Raw genomic sequence first — 17248 nt, forward strand, 5'->3', positions numbered from 1 at the left:
TATGTGTCGATCAGTGACAAAAAAAATCTCCAATCAATTTTAAATTCGGGCTGGAACAACAAATGTGAATAAAGTTAAGGGCTGTGAATACTTTCTGAAGGCATTGTATACCAGAGCTTGAACCAGGGAATGTTTCTCTTAGCTGTACTGTGCGAAGAACATTGATCCTGGAATGATTGACTCCCTGGTCATCTCTTTGCCCACCTTGTCTGAATCTGTATGTGTACAACTGGATGTAGAAGTGACTCTGGAAGAAGTTTTTCCCATGCTGCAAACTTTACCTCCTGGCAAGGCGTCAGGCTTAGAGGTGGAATACCGATGGAATTTCACCGGGCATTTTGGGACCTTTTGCGGCCTGAACTACTTGGTCTTTTAAATAATAGCTTATGATCTGGCTTTTACTATCCTTCAGCTGTTGTAAGGCTGTACTTGCCCTCATTTCCAAGAAAAGGGACCTTCAGCAATTGCATAATTGGCATCCAATCTTGCAACTTTGTACAGACTATAAAACATTTTCCAAAGCTCTTGCAAACCGTCTTAAGCCCGTGATTGGTTGTACACCCTGACCAATCTTATTGCATTAACCAAAAGGACCATACATGATAGTATTTTTATTGTTTGCAATATGATCGACATTTGCACCATTGAACAAAGGAATGTTGGTTTGGTTGTCTTCGACCAGGAAAAAGTTTTCGATTTAATTGATCATTATTACCTCTGCCACCAAATGTGGGTGGAGGTTAAGTTTTCACCCCTGTCTATCTATGTGTCTGTTTGTTTGTTTGTGAACAAGATATCTCAAAACGTTGTGGACGGATCCGGACGAAATTTGGCAGAGAGGTAGCGTATGTGACATGGACGAAATGATTAGATTTTGGTGAAGATTGGACTTGGATCCGGCTGGTAGTATTTTAAAAAGTGATTCTTCACCATTGGGTATAGATCGGGCCAAAAGCAATATATCGCAGGACATCTCAAAAAGTTATGGACGGATTTGGAAGAAACTTGGTGGACCGGTTGGGTCTCTGACAAGGACAATTCGATTCGATTTTGGTGAAGATCTGAATATGGATTCGGATATGATAATTATTTAATTTTTAAAGTGATTTTTCGCCATTGAGTGATAGGGCTAAAACCAACATATCGCAGAAGAAGAACCACCATTAGAGGCCATTTTTCCCTGCAGAGCGGGGGTTGGCCTTTTTCGGGCACCGTGGTCCCCTTTTTGAAGCAATGTTTTATGGCTGGATGCCCTTCCTACCGCCAACCCTGTTAGTTGCTTCTTGCGACACGCAGGGAATTACCAGTCCCACCCCTGCTCTCTCTCTCTCTCTCATACCCACCCCTGCTCTCTCTCTCTCATACCCACCCCTGCTCTCTCTCTCTCATACCCACCCCTGCTCTCTCTCTCTCTCTCTCTCTCATACACTCCTCTGCTCTCTCTCATATCCACCCACCCCTGCTCTCTCTGTCATACCCACCCCTGCTCTCTCTGTCATACCCACCCCTGCTCTCTCTCATAACCACTCACCCCTGCTCTCTCCTACTCGCGTTAACGTCCTCCGTTCCTTTGTTTTCTACCACTCATCTGAAATATTTTGCCTCTATCTCCCTCTTCCCCCTTGATTGATCATCTATCAGTAATTGAACTTGCCCACCCTCTGTTGATTAGCTCCCACATGAGCCACCGTTTCTATATGTACAAAGTCCAAAATGTGACACCACCCTATTGCTGGAACCCGGAAGGAATTTTGCATATGGCTCTCAGGGTTGATTTGTGGGTGGTGGTCAGTCAGTCAGTCAGTCAGTCAGTCAGTTAGACTGTTGGTGGGCAGGCAGTTCCTGTGCTCCATCCAAGTGTACTCCAAATTAATTATTTTTTTAATACTTGTAGGCCACAACAAATTGTGGTGAGCTCTTAATTTCTGTTGAATTGTTAGTTTTCTTTATTTCCTCTTGCTGTTGTGCCGTTCATCTTAAGAAATGATAAATGCAACTGAAAGCCTTAAAGACAATATTGTTGTATCTGTTTATGTTCTCAACTGAACTTGTTTCGCTTTCCATGGGCAAGATCCTGATTGGGGAAAACTTTGATTGTTTGGATGTGTGCAGATTGAGAGCGGCTCTGTCTGGAAACAAATTTACAAGCAACTTGGTTTACCCATCCTCAACTCTGCAGCCTCGTACAACGTGAAAACGGCTTACGGCAGGTTGGACCACGCCATGTGCTCATCCCTTGCCCATTCTCCTGTTGTACTCCTGTGATGGATTTTTGTGGATGTTAGCTTTCTTTGCATATGTATACCATTTAATGTTCTGAAATGCTTAGTTTGAACCTTCCTTGTGAATCTCCAAAAATGTAGGTTCACTGTTTATCTTCACGCCTTTGTTACTCTTCTACCGCTTATGTAAGGTTTCCTCTGCTGGGTAGTGCATTTCACAGCAAAGACTCAACCATGAGCACCAATGACCTTTCAAAAGACTGCCGGGATAAAGTTGTGGAAAGCCACAGATCAGGGGACGGGTATAAAAATATTTCAAAGTCCTTGAATATCCCTTGGAGCACTGCCAATCAAATCATTGAGAAATGGAAGGCGTATGGTACTTTCAAGACCCTGCCTAGATCATAAGGTCTCCCCAAGCTGGATGACCAAGCAAGGAGGAGACTGATTAGAGAGGCCAATGGTAACTTTGAAAGAGCTACAGGCCTTTATAGCAAAGATTGATCACTGTGCACATGTGACAATAATATCCCAAGCACTCCACAAGTCTGGCCTGTACAGTAGAGTGGCAAGAAGGAAGCCATTACTCAAAAAGCCTACCTTGAGTCCCGTTTGAGGTATGCAAAAACCATTCCAGAGATTCTGAAGCCATGTGGCAAAAACAATCTTATGTGGAGACTTTTGAGCTGATGATTGTTTCAGCATTTTTAAAGCTCTAGTTTTTTTTTTAGTTTTTTTTTTTATGTTGAAGGCTCCAGCTACGGACTGCAAGAAAGCTGAAAATGGGATTGAGGCTCATAGTTGCATGACTTAGGAGCGTTAAAGTGGTGCCCGGAACCATCTTGCACTCTCTCCTCGTCAGGATTGCTGGTCTTGCTTTCTGTTTCATTCAAACTATAGCTACCGGGCTAGCTTAAATCTCTTTCTCACAAACAAACATCATACACTTTTCATCGTACACTTTTCTTCTCTTTTATTTAAGGCCTGGCCTTGATGAGTGCTATATAGTCCGTGCCTGGAGCCTTCAACATTAAAAAAAAAGAAAAAAGTTTTGTTGTCTGACAAAACCAAGATATAACTTTTTGGCCAACATGCAAAACGTTATGTTTTGCGCAAACCCTACACAGCACATCACCCAATGAACACCATCGGTACTATGAAGCATGGTGGGGGCAGCATCATGTTATGGGGATGTTTCTTATCAGCAGGGACTGGGGCACTTGTGTGGATAGAATGGAAAATAGATGGAGCAAAATACAGAAAAATCCTAGAGGAAAACCTGCTGCCCTCTGCAAGAAATCTGAAATTAGGACGGAAGTTCATTTTTCACCATGATAACGACCTGAAGCACACAGCCAAAGCTACAATTGAGTGGCTAAGGAACAAAAAGATAAATGTCCGTGAATGGCCCAGTCAGAGCCCGACCTAAATCCAATCGAAAATCTGTGACATGACTTGAAGATTGCTGTCCAACGCTTCCCTCACAACTTGACTGATCTTGAACAGTTTTGTCCAGAAGAATGGGCAAATATTGCTTAATCAAGGTGTGGAAAGTTGGTAGAGACCTATCCCAACGGACTCACAGCTGCAATTGCTGTCAAAGGTGGTTCCACCAAATATTAACTCAGGGGGGTGGACACTTATCCAACCAAGATATTCTAGTTTTGTAATTGTAATTAATTTTCTGAAATTTGTAGAATTTGTTTTTCACTTGTAAGTTGTGGGTTAAGATGTATAAATGCAGGTGGAAAAAGTTTGATTTAAGGCAACAAAAGGTGAAAATTTTGAGAGGGAGAGCCCCCCGCTTCCTGCTTAATGTGCAAATGTCGAATGGCCCGGTGTTCTGTTGCTTGCACTTGATGTGTTTGAGAAGCATTGTCCCGTGTGACAAATGTGGAGTGTGGGGAAGGAAGAATGTGTGAAGGTAATTCGACTTGTCAGGAGGATTGATTGTTTCCAACGGTGAAGGACTCGTTTGCCCTTATGGGTTTTGATGGGAGGTTTGGGGTGATTTGGAGACCGAGGGAGTACAGGATGGACGGATGGACAGGTGGATTATGTTACAATGATAAGAACGAGGGGTCAAATGGTGCAACAATATCTGAGTTAGGAGTACAAATGTACAAACGGACCGAAGGCAAGAACATACCGACCATGGGGTTTGAAGTATAAACCAGTGGGGTGTAGGAGGGGTTGTTGGTTTGAGGGTTGGTGAAGCGGATTGTTGGTGGATTGAGGAAATTAAAAGCGGCAAATGGGGAAACCTCACTGTGAATATACAGACTAACCTCACAACGCACTTACCCTCCCAAAACACTGGACAATGGGCAAAAACGTCTATCCACGCACAAACTGTAGAAATAACTGGGGATGCCTACATTTATATGAATTCTTTACCTCGGGGTAAATTTCCAAAACCGTAACAATATTGTCAAGTCCGTTGGCCAATGGACATCAGCCTTGGACGGACAGTCGGACGGTCCTTAATTCCCTAGGCAAACGGCCGAATAATGGCGGTGGTTTTTATGGCGTGTGCGGGACAGAAGGCGACGAGGTGCTTACCTGCGAGGAAGCCACACGGGTTTATTCTTGGACCGACGAATAAAGAAACGTACACGACAAATAAAATGCAACACAATAATTTAATGAAAATAAATCGAGGACTCAAACGAATGCTGAGGTCAACCTTCAATTCTAATCGAGGTACCGCCACATGCAGACTCAAAAGCAGACAAGGGGACAGATAAAATAAAATAAAAGATTTCTTTTAGTTGGCCACCACTCAGCTTTGGTCCACAACGAGGACTTTGAGGAGCCTGGTGGTCGTCGAACTTGAAGCCCAACAGGCGGGAAACACACAGGATGGCACCGCGTCCGTCGCAGCCACCGGCGTAAGGCAAGCAGACAGGACGGCCTCTTTTGCCTCTGAAGAGCACCACAGCCAAGACCTCCCTCACAATGCTGCCCACGCAGCCAAGAGCTCCTCACTCTTCAAAAGTGCACCGCAGCCATCAAACGCACCAACGATGGCGAGCTTCTTCTTCCAGCCAGAACCAGCAGAGCGAGAGAGACAGAGAGCACGACCTTCCTCCTCCAGCCAAAAAATAAAAAACCGAGAGAGCGATCCTTTTGTCCAACGGTCATTTTTACCAGCACCTTCTGCATGACGTCACACCGACCGAGCGCTATTAGATTACCCCATCTCCACGACCAATGACGACCTTCGGGGAGTGGCCTGCTGGCTTTGCTTGGCGTGAACGTCATTAAGGCGTGGCCTACACGCCAATCAGCAATGTCCTGCACTGTCGGCAGTGGTGGTGATTTAATGGACGTTTTGCATGGCTGGCCTTGTAAATGTAATAACGCAGGGAAAGCCACAGGGGGCAATCACAGACTGGGGAAACAAGCTTTAATCCCTACCTAGTTACCATAGCTTCACCCCTCCCCCCGTGTTAAGACACGTAAACAATCTTAAGCTCCAGTTTCCCTACTTAATACATCTAAATGTCGCCTACTCGTCCACGGTCCATGCTATACCTATACGATCCTACCTGTACAATGGTACTTCATCATCTACCCCCACAAACGTAACAATATGTTTCTCACACTTTCACAGTCTCTGCCTCAGTAGCAACTTGCTTTTGTAAGCAAGACATCTCCAACTTAAAAAATGAAAATATCCTGTACTTTATTTGTTGTTGTAACATGTTTAAGTATTCCCAAATAAAAATAGTCTTTCAACCCAGATTTAAAATAAGAATGTACATGGGGGGTGGGAAATACCCAGAAGGCTCTTGTAAGGTGAGGGGGTGGTGTAAAGTGGAACCAAATAGGATAGTTCGTTTGTTTACATCCCCATCGTGATCTTATTTGAGTCAACAGAATAACTATGATTGGATTATTATTATGATTTTTTTTCATTGAGCCTCATGATATGATAAAACAAAATGGTCATTAAAATACCCAAAATTTCTGCCTGTGACAAACAAGGCCGTCATAATACTGGGATTTCTGACTTCCTCCCTTTGTGCAGTCAATATGGTGATTTTTGTCGAACCCTCTCCTCTCTAAGGTTGGGAATGGAGCGTCCCAAGGTATAATCTTGGGCCCAATCTTGTTTTTGATTTTCAGAAACGACTTTTCTGATGCTCTGAAAAACTCTCTTCCTACTTGCAGAGTACTTGACATTGTGTTGTCCAATAGCCAATCGCACTGACGGCCAAAAAGCAGCTGCATCGCTCTGCTGATCTGGAATTTGCTAGATGCTTGTCTGATAAATGCAGCATGTCCTTCATTCCTGGAAAATCTAAACTCTCATCCTGTCTTTCCCAAATTATCATGTCATGGACCTACTAATCTATTTACACATTCATCCACTGGAAAAACGCAAGTCTGTTGAGTTTCTGCTCATCACCAATGCCATCAGTGATGATCTCTGCTGGAAAGACCATGTATCAAGCTGTCATCCAAATGTTTGCACACAGGGTATCCTACATTAAGCAAAGTCCTGGCTTGTTAAAGCTGAACGTGTCATGACCGACAAGGCCTTTGTCCATAGATCCATAGAATATTTATTTTCACTGGGGACTGGTGTCCTCTCTTCTCACTTCTCGCTGTCCTGGATTCTGTGGAATCAAAGGCTGTTGACATTATTGATGACTTCCACGACCTCAATACTCGTCCAAGGCCTGTTTCTCTCACATGGCAGATAGATCGGTGGGCGTTGTTACCCCACGCACGCGAATCGAAAAGTGCGGTTAAGCAATTGGGTCATGTCCGTCTGTCTTGTCTTATCAGTTTATGATCGAGGAACACCATATTTAAGTTGAATGTTATATTTTGAACATGAATAGGAAGACAAATTTGCCGTTTAACCGTACTTTCTCGGAATTATCCCCGATCGCACATAAGCTGAGAGGATTGAGAATTTTTAAGTGGTGAAGCCACTTCAATATTTGGCTATGTCCTTCATTCCATCTTAAAAATGAAGAAGAACCTTTCTAACCCAGTGTTTAATTCTAAAAGCTTCTAAAGAGTAATTCTGAGGGGTTCTAAAGGCAATTCAAGTGCGTTTCGTTTGTTTCTAAGCTTTGCCTATTTCATACTAAAATGCCAAACTGAATCACTTCCTTTGGACACGGGTGGGATTTATTTATTTATTTATTTATTTTATTCTACCTTCTTGCCTGGCAGTCAAACAAAATTGAAAACATTCCAAACTTTTGGAATGATTAATACACATTATTTTAGGTAAGGCACAAATAACTAATTGAATGCGTTAGATAAGGTGATACAGTAATAGACATGAGGTAAAACGACGGCAAAACACGGAATTAATTTATTTATACTCCTTGTTGTGGCAGAGCAGAAAAGACAAGTAGGCCTTTAGGTCGGCTATAATCAACACCATGGTGGCCGGGTGCCCAAGAAGAGGCCTAAACAGGGCTTGAAGTCCTTAAGAGGGAACGTAGCGTGGAGCGGATCGTAGGCAGCCCGCATGTCGTCGGCTGACCCGCTTTTATACAGTAACGATCCCAGAACGCAAGAAGTGAGGTACACAGGAAGTGAGGCATCAAGAAAACTGGAATTATTTCACTCCTTTAAACCTCTTTAAACCTTTATTCAAAATGAATTGTACACTTGAACACTGTGGAACACAAATCGCCTTAATACTTCCAAGAACCTCCAGTTTTGCAATACTTGGATGTGTTAAATAAGGTGGTGTTTGTATGTTAAAGGAGCCGTCATGCGCAGCCCCAAGGAAGTGGTTATGGCATGTGAGAGGGTGCAGTTTTGGGATGAAGAAGAAGTCGATGATATGGCTGTGTGCGATGCTGATTGACACGGGCGCGGCAGGGCGGTCATATTGAAAATCAATTTTTGTCATATTTTTAGCACATATAAACTATATAGTTTGTGGTTCTATTATGCATATTCTAACCATATTGATGTAGACCCGTTGAGTTCAGGTTCCCTGGAACCTCTAGTTAAAATTGATGTACTGGACATACTTAAACACTGTGCAGTGTATCGTGTTCTGTGAACTGTGTGGTTTTAATTTTTATTAACTCAACTGGACTATGTCCAGCTGAGTTTTTGTCGACACCCAGTGTCCGTCGTCTGTCTGTCTGTCTCTGTCTGTCTGTCGTCTGTAAACAATTCGACGTCTACGCTCTAAAAGTCACAAATATTGATAAAATTTGATGAAACTTGTTGTGCAGCATCTTTAAGACATAAACTAGTTTGGGATTGCATTTGGGCGTTGCACGTGGCCACATTGAAAAATCAATTTTTGTCATATATTTTCAGCACATATAAATTATATAGTTTGTGGTTCTATTATGCATATTCTAACCATATTGATATAGACCAGTTGAGTTCAGGTTCCCTGGAACCTCTAGTTTTTTTTTAAACTACCTCTCCTCCAGTCTATCTCCCTCTGCTTTCTCATCCCTGCAACCCTGCCCAGCACCTCCAACACACATTCGTTCAGTGAGAGTAGCATAGAAGTTTGGATATACATTGTACAATTTGTTCTTTTATCGAAATACTTGTGATTGCAAGCGGCAAACATGTGATTAAAATACTTTTTTTCACCTTCTCTTTACAGGTACTTGTGTGCTTTTGAATACTACTGTCGGTCTGCTGGCATCTCCTTTGACAAGACTCTTGTGGATCGATGCAAGCAAGACTCCCAGGCTGGGAAGTGTTCAGCCTCAAGCTGGAGCACATGGAAACCTCAGGATCCACAGTGGCTCAAAGAGGAATCGGAGATAAAGGTTTTTGCAAAGCTGAATGTGCAGTGTGCCGACGGAGCACAACCCACCCTGCTTTCAGATCCAGCGTTACCTGACACCAGTGAAAGAAAGGAAGCAGATATTGTTTGGAATGACATTGAAAAGGAGGAAGAAAAGCCAAAGAAGGTTTGTGCTATTTGTCGACATTCAATGTTGTAAAACTTTTTATTACCTCAGCCACCAAAGGTGGATTGAGGTTATGTTTTCACCCTTGTCTGTTTGTCTATTTGTCTGTTTGTTTGTGAACAAGATATCTCAAAAACTTGTGGACGGATTTTGACGAAATTTTGTAGAGGGGTTGTGTATGTGACAAAGACGAAATGATTAGATTTTGGTGAAGATGCAGATCTGGCTAGAAGAATCTTTTTTGGTGATTCTTCACCATTGGTGGGATAGGGCCATAAATGATATATATAGCACGATATCTAAAAACGTTGTGGATGTATTTGGACGAAACTTGGTGGACAGATTGGGTGTGTGACAAGACCGAATCGATTCGATGTTGGTGAAGATCTGAATATGGATTCGGATACGAGAATTATTTAATTTTGGAAGTGATTCTTCACCATTGAGAGATGGGGAGAAAAGCGATATATAACATAGTTGAAAAAGTTGTATATTTATGACAAAACTTGGTGGACGAGCTGTTTAGGTGACAAGAAGAAGCTTATTCGATTTTGGTTCAGGTCCGAATCCAGATTCGTGTGAATCCAGATTCGGCCCATCAGTGGGATAGAAACCATAAACTGTTCAGCCTGGCAGAGGTATGCTCTCTACCGAGTGCCCTTCTAGTATTATTCATTTTAATTCTGTGCACTTTCTTGTCACAATCCCTCATCTCAGTGGAAGCCTGTGTCTCATTTTTAAAAATTCTCATTTATAATGAGGAAATGTTCAGAAAATTCTTTTTTTATTGCCTAAGCTCGAAATAATGGTAATTGAGGTGAGAGAGAGAGAGACAGAGTTGCAAATTACAGGAGATCGAAAGAGAAGGATAGACGTGCAATGTGATTTGTGTTTTCAGGGTCGGCGAAGATCAGTGCGTGACCTTCCAGCTGTTCTCCTGGACATCGAATGCGAGTCTGAACAGCATGCAGTCAGCGAAACGGCAGGAAAGCGAGCAGTTAAACCTCGCCGAGTCGGCAGGCGACGCTGCAGTCAGGCTGATGATGTGGATGCTGGCTCTGCTGAAGAGGAAGTTGCTGCTGACGAGGTCACGCAGGTTGAAGAGAAGGAGAATGGCGAACAGTGAGCTATAACGATTTATTTCATTCCATTCCATCAAGTTTGTTTTTGTTCGTTCGTTTATTCATTCATCCTGGTGTTTACACATGCCTGATAGACTATGTTTAAGCCATTATCGCTATATTGCCTGTCTCCCTTTGTCTTTTCAAGTTTCTTTTTTATTTGTTTTTTTCTTTCTTTCTTTCTATTATCTCACGAACTGAAAGTTTGATTAAACACCTTTCATGTTTGTCATTCTTGCTCGCAGGGACGATGCAGACAGTTGGGTTGAGGAGGTGACGTGCTTCCCGATGGGCACCAAAGTGAGAGTGAAGTATGGCCGAGGAAAGAACACGAAGATTTATGAAGCGAGCATCAAGGATGTGGACATTGAAGATGGGCATATAATTTATCTTGTTCATTACTACGGATGGAATGTCAGGTACTTCACACAATCGTACGTTGTCGTTTCCCATGGCTTCCTCCAACCCCTGGGATATTTGAACACCCTGTCGAGCTTTGGGTAATGGCCACACACTTGTCACTCAGGTTGCTGGTGTTTGTTGTCTGGTGTTTGGACGTTGACGATGCCAAATTGCTATATTTTTGGATTAATTTGATAGCGGCGGGGTGGGATGATCTTAATTGTAAAATTAAATCGATTATTTTCTCAAGAAAACTCACTTCTTGCCTGAATCCCCTTTCACAACCATAGACCCAAGCCACTTTTTAACAAGCCTACCATCTTGTTTTCTTTACACATCCGCACCCTGATCAGAGACACCCCATACTTGCACCATCACAGCCACAGTTTCTTGTACAGTAAGTGCTCCTACAACGTCGTTTTACTATAATGTCGCCAACCAATAGGAGATAACCTACCACGTGTTCATACCCATAGAATGAGTGAATGCTCAAGGGAAAGCATTGAAAAGAGAAAGCGGAGGTTGGTAACGCTCCAAAGCAAAGCACCACATTACATGGCAGACTGAAAAAAAATAATGCTGCCAAAGGCGGGAGTTGTTGTTGTCGTTGATGTTGTTCCTCAAAAGAACACTTCCCCTACCCACACCCTGTTGGTCTTTCTTCAGCATCTACCCGGTGAACTACGCTCTTTTTGTGTCGTGAATTTCTGTAAAACACGAGTGATAAATGTCCTGCTAATCAGCCTGTGGACAAAAATTTTATTGTGGACAAAACGGCCTGTGAACAATCCTAGGAAGAGCCACAGTGTTGATGATGACTTGGAGGCATTAGAAAAGGTCCCCCTCCATCCTCCTTGCATCAGGCCACCATTTTCCCTCCCACTACACCTCCACAAGCTCCATCCACAACCATTGTCTGTGAATACAGTACAGTGTACTTGAAATGTTAATCTTTCCGTCTTTCTTACACAGGTATGATGAATGGGTCAGAGATGATCGAATTATGAAGCTGGTGGAGAAAAACACTTCAAAAATCCAGTACCAGAAGCATTTCAAGGTTAGCTTTACATTGAGGAGCTTAAAACGTGGCAGCCACCTGTGCTTTGGTTCATGTATGATTGTTGATGTCGAAAACAAGTTTGCTATTAAATTTTGATAACGTGACTAATCACTGACTATTTCATCATTAAAGAAGAGATTGGTAAGACCAATAAGGCATTCCTGGCTGTCGGCTGATGCAATATTTGCCGTGAATTGAAAAGTATTGCATTGTCTTTCCAAAGAAAACTATGAAAGCAATGTTCCCTCCGTGTGAAGTCTCTCATCTGTCCTTGATGACTGTCACCACTTGGTTGGAAATAAAGTGGAATTGACACCACTAGGGCATGCCCGTACTATATCTATATCTAAAATTATATCCCCCCCCTCTATATACATGAAATGGTTTGGTCCAAAGCGAACGGCTTGCGAGTGGTGACAATCCCCCCCCTCTATTTACATGCAATGGTTTGGTCCAAAGCGAACGGCTTCCGGAGTTTGGTAAAGAAATCGCCATCGCGTGCACAAACGCGCAGGAAAGCGAATGAATCGCAAATTCGTTTTTATTAGTTGTAAAACATAGTTTAACGCCAACATAGTTTGCAAACGTGAAATAAATGAATACGCTCTCAAATGTGCCATCCGAGGCAGAGTGTGCCCGCCACGTTCGGCACACGCGATCGTTCGCTGCTCTCTGATTGGTTGAATCGTTTTTTGGACATAGCTCGGTAAGTAATTGTCCGATTAATATGAAACCTTGAAAAGGCACATCCTCGGGTCCCCAGCAATATACCTGGCAAGTGAAAAGTATATCGGACCCGTGGTTGTCGAGAAACAGCGGTCACAGACAGACAAACGTACAAACGTACAGACGTACAGAGATTACTGGAATTATAGATAGATGGAAGAAAGATGTAATCATTTGAGTGAAGAAGAACTTGCTTTAGTACGAGTCAAATTGTATCAAAAGTGAAAGTTGACCGAGCGATGTGGCTCGATTCGTGAAGAAGCACAAGGAAACTGGTCATGTGCACTACAAACGAAGATGAAAGCGATCTTCTCGAAATTAAGAATATAAAACTGTGAAGTGCCTGCACCATAGGGATACCGAGCAGCTTCGGCAACCAGTCTGAAGCTGAAGCGGACTTGAGAGCACCATACTGGATTGACTGCAGCACCATTCTGGATTGACTGCGAACAGCCGTACTCTCCATAATTCATGCTTGTCGGCTTCAAAAGAAGCCGTTTCTCGCCCAAAATGAGAATGGAGCTCCGACAATGGATTCTGGAACATGCAGATTGGACAGAAGATCAAAGGGACTCGGTTAAATTTTGAAGTGTTAAAGTTCAACCTGTGGAGTTCATTGAGCAAGGTTTTTTTTTTTACCATGAAATTATAGTATGGTAATAATGTTTTGTGAGTAAAGTAAACCAAGGCTTTGTATTGTTTTCCATTATGGAAAACAAATGTCATCGTTTTCGTGCCATTGTACTTCCTTGTGTAGTACTCGGCTTGGATATATTGCGTAATCAGATGATTTAATCATTGTCCATGCAGAAATATATTTTACATTGTATTGAAAGAGAAGGGATTGTAATTGGCCCTCACACATGAAGCTAGAAGCAGGATGAAGCAATTGGTTCACTTTTGTTTGTCCGTCTATAAACACCATTTCATGATTAAGAAACTACTTCGTCGAGACTACTTAGTCGAGACTTGTATAAGAGCTAACGCATATAACATACAATAAAAGGAGTGTGACACAAGAGGGAAGATAGATAGGGAAGCACAACAACAGCAGGGAGAAGGGACATCAGGAGATCTGTGGAAGACAGAGGGCTGGGGCGGAGTACACTGGATAAACAAGATGGATGCTATAGGGCCTTTCAGGAAATAAAACAGGGAATATGTAGGAAGTGAATTTGGGGTGTATTGACGGGGGTAGAAAAGATCAAGGTTTTGGATGGGGGAAGATAAGAGATGGTGGTGAACAGCTGTTTTAAAGACCTGGAGGGAGGGGTGGGATTGAAGAGATTGTGGGAGTTTATTACAGAGGTGGGAGAAAAGAGGAACGAAAGAATGAAGGTGAGCAGAGAGCAGGAATATTTTACTGGAGGAATATCTGGCGTACAGAGCAGGGGGAGCTAGGCCAGAGAGGAGTCGGTAGAAGAGATCCAAAAGCTTGAGTGACAGAACTTGTGTCACAGAAACAAACGGTTGTGCAGAAATTCACTGAACTTGGTAGTTATGGTCATTACATCTTACAAAGGTGTAAGAGCAGTTTCATTTCTGGCCCCGCCACCTGGGGGATCAAAATTTGAAATTGGGTCATTCCTCGTGGAACTTTTTAGCCTGGTGTTGGCTTAGCAGTTAGGGTGCCAGCTTGGGATCCTAAGATCCTGGGTTTGAATCCCTGTTGATCGCTAAATTAACGCAAAGGGGATTGACTCAGCCTGTCATCCTTCTGAGGTCGGCAAATTGAGTACCATTTCATTGGTAATTCCCTGTGTGTCGCAAGAGGCGACTAACAGGGTTGGTGGCAGGAAGGGCATCCGGCTGTAAAACATTGCTTCAAAAAGGGGACCACGGTGCCAAAAAAAGGCCCAACCCCTGCCCTACGGGGGAAAATGGCCTCTGGAGGCTGTTTCTCGTGGAACCTTTTGCCATCTTTCAACTTTGCTTTTGCTGGGAAGCGTGGGGATTTGTGATGGCACTCATTGTGCTTGTTTAATCAATCATTGAAATTGGTCCCTGATCTGATAAATCTTTCGTTTTGTTGCAGGATGTCGAAGCTTTCGATTATTTTTTATAGGATGCCTAATCCTCAAAATTTGTGGTGTGGTTCTAACAACAATATATTCTCCTGTTTTCATGTTGGATCAAATTGGAGAAGGACAAGGGTGATCGTAAGGAGAAACCAGATGTTGGAGTTGGACGTGGAAAACGAGGACATCGCCAAAGCAAACCGCTTGCGATCTCCACTGCTTGCCTGGGACCTCGTCTCCCTGTCTCTGCCGGCCGCGGAGGACACCGCACGACTCGCAGCAACCTTTCTGGTGCATCACCCTTCATTAATGGGCATGAAGGTATGGTTTTACCCCTCTCCCAAATTGCTTGTATCATTCCTTGGAGGTTGGGCTAGCTAGTGTGTTGAAGGTGTTGTTGGGCTAGCGGCTAGGGTGCCAGCTTAGGATCCAAGGATCCTGGGTTTGAATCCCGGTCGATCGCTGAATTAACGCCAAGGGGGTTGACTCAGCCTGTCATCCTTCCGAGGTCGGCTAATTGAGTACCAGTTCACTGGTAATTCCCTGCTTGTCGTAAAAGGCGACAAACAGGGTTGGCGGCAGGAAGGGCATCCGGCCGTAAAACATTGCTTCAAAAAGGGGACCAAAAACAACAACAACCACGGTCCCCGAAAAGGCCAACCCCCGCTTTGCGGGGAAAAATGGCCTCTAAATGGTGGTTTATTCCTGTTTTGTTGCAGCCTGGTTTTGGCTTTGCGGTTTGGACGCAGGCTTGGGATCTTCGGATCCTGAGTTTGAATCCCGGTCGATCGCTGAATTAATGCCAGGGGGGTCGACTCAGCCTGTCATCCTTCCGAGGTCGGTAAATTGAGTTCCAGCTTGCTGGGATGAATGATCCCGGTGTGTACCCCGATTTAGAATAGGTACACCGTATCCCTGCGCATCGTAAGAGGCGACTAAGGGTTGGCGTCAGGAAGGGCATCCGGCCATAAAAACATTGCCTCAAACAGGGAACCATGTTTGTCATGGGGCCCGCAAGGCTAACCCCTGCTCTAGTGGGGAAAATGGCCTTAAAACCATCATTCATTCATTCATTCCTGTGGATGTAGATATTGAAGGGAAACTAACTTAAACATTTAATGGCATGTTACTCAATTTGAAGAGGATTCACATTTTTAACCTTGTTTTTCATGGCCAGTTAAGGCAACAGGGCAAGGCTGCTACACAGAATTTGGGAAATTCTGTTTTTGTTTTCAGTGTTTTCCTGCACAATATATTTGTTAGTTGATGTATTTCCCAAGGGTAATTGTGTCAGAAATGCGATTCATGGTATTTTTGCGAAAGACCGAGATATTTTGTGGAAAGGAAATATTGAGGGTATTCAGGTTATGAGATGTATATTCGACTGAATACGTTCTTCTGGGCTGTCTGACCGATTTGTTTGTTTCCTTCACCGTTTGATAACTTGCTTTACTTTGTGTATTCCAGTGTTTATTTTGTTTGAAGTTTCCCTCGTTTTCTCAGTGTGATGTCTTTGTTTATTTATTGCAGAGCTTTTCATGGTGTATGCATTGGATATACTATTTACTGAGCTAATATTTTAGTCTTGTCATGTACAGAGCAAAACAAATACAGCTCTGTTTTGCTCAATGTTTTAACCTACCTTCACCACTCCCATAAATTGAGTTTTCGTAATTCATATGTTCACCAGTCAAATGATAACGGATTGTTCTGTGAATCTGTTTCTGATTGGGTAGATTAAGGAACTGCAGTGGATGTCGTGTATCTTGACTTTCATGGGACAGGAGAACCAATGTGGTGGGGGCAGGGAAAAAACTAGAGATTGGGGCAGGAGAACTGCCAGATTGGGGGGGGGGGGGGGGGGGTGTGGAAGGATTGGGGAAAAACTGAGACTGAGAAGGAAGCAGGAGAACTGCCAGGGTTGGGGGGCAAGAGAGCCAGAGGGATCGGGGCAGGAAGATTTATATAAAATGGTGAGTTGAGGTGATACCTTTGTGGTGTTTGGGGTTTTAAAAGGTCTTAAGGGTGTTCAGGGTCGTCAAGGGTCTTCTGGAGCTTGGGGGTCTTCGGGGTCTTTAAAGGCCGAGGTGGCGGATGAAAATTAACTGATTATTTTAATCTGGGGTTGTTGCAGTGTGCCATTATGGGCCAAATGGCCTCCTTTTGTGTCACGGTTTCTCCTTAGATGTTGGAGACAGTTCACTTGGAAGACTTTTGTTATTGTTAGGATTATTATTATTATTATTATTATTATTATTATTATTATTATTATTATTCTCTTGGATTTTTCGTAAGCCTGTTCTTGGCAACCATCATGCCATTGATGCTAAAACTTCAGACTTCTTAGAAAGGTCATAATCTATTGCATATTGCAGAATGGTTCTGATTGGTCAAACAGTTTGGTGGCCATATTGGATTTAAGGAAAAACTTTAAAAAGCTTCTATGAAACTGCTGAACCGATCAAAATTTTAAACATATCATCGACAACCCATGCGGGTTTTTTTTTTGACAAGGATAGAGTCATCTGTCACGTGGTTTGGCAGCCATATTGGATTGAAAAAAAACAACCTTTAAAAACCTTCTGAAACCACTTTAGCCGATCAATATGAAACTTTGCAGATATGATCGACTATCCAAGAATAAATTTTTTGACGATGTTTATGTCATCAATCACGTGGTTTGGCAGCATTATTCGATGGAAGGATTTTTTTTTAAATATAATTTTCTGAAACCACAACTGATCGATCCGAAACTTTAAACATATGATTGTGTACA

At 43.0% G+C, this 17248-nt stretch overlaps 1 protein-coding gene across 4 annotated transcripts in view; it reads left to right on the forward strand.

Moving 5' to 3' along the window:
- Positions 1-17248, forward strand: part of ARID4A (AT-rich interaction domain 4A) — a 93121-nt gene that overhangs the window by 60627 nt on the left and 15246 nt on the right. For 3 of the 4 annotated variants that reach the window (XM_078784142.1, XM_078784143.1, XM_078784141.1), the window contains 6 exons: positions 2113-2210; positions 8833-9145; positions 10044-10267; positions 10512-10685; positions 11641-11725; positions 14598-14793. In XM_078784142.1, the coding sequence (XP_078640268.1) occupies positions 2113-2210; positions 8833-9145; positions 10044-10267; positions 10512-10685; positions 11641-11725; positions 14598-14793 (1090 nt within the window). The remainder of the gene's footprint in view (positions 1-2112; positions 2211-8832; positions 9146-10043; positions 10268-10511; positions 10686-11640; positions 11726-14597; positions 14794-17248) is intronic. The other variant, XM_078784144.1, reaches the window with a different exon arrangement.

Source organism: Myxine glutinosa, chromosome 9 (genome assembly GCF_964187855.1).
Source record: "Myxine glutinosa chromosome 9, kmMyxGlut1.1, whole genome shotgun sequence".
In the NCBI taxonomy this organism is placed as follows: Eukaryota; Metazoa; Chordata; class Myxini; order Myxiniformes; family Myxinidae; genus Myxine; species Myxine glutinosa.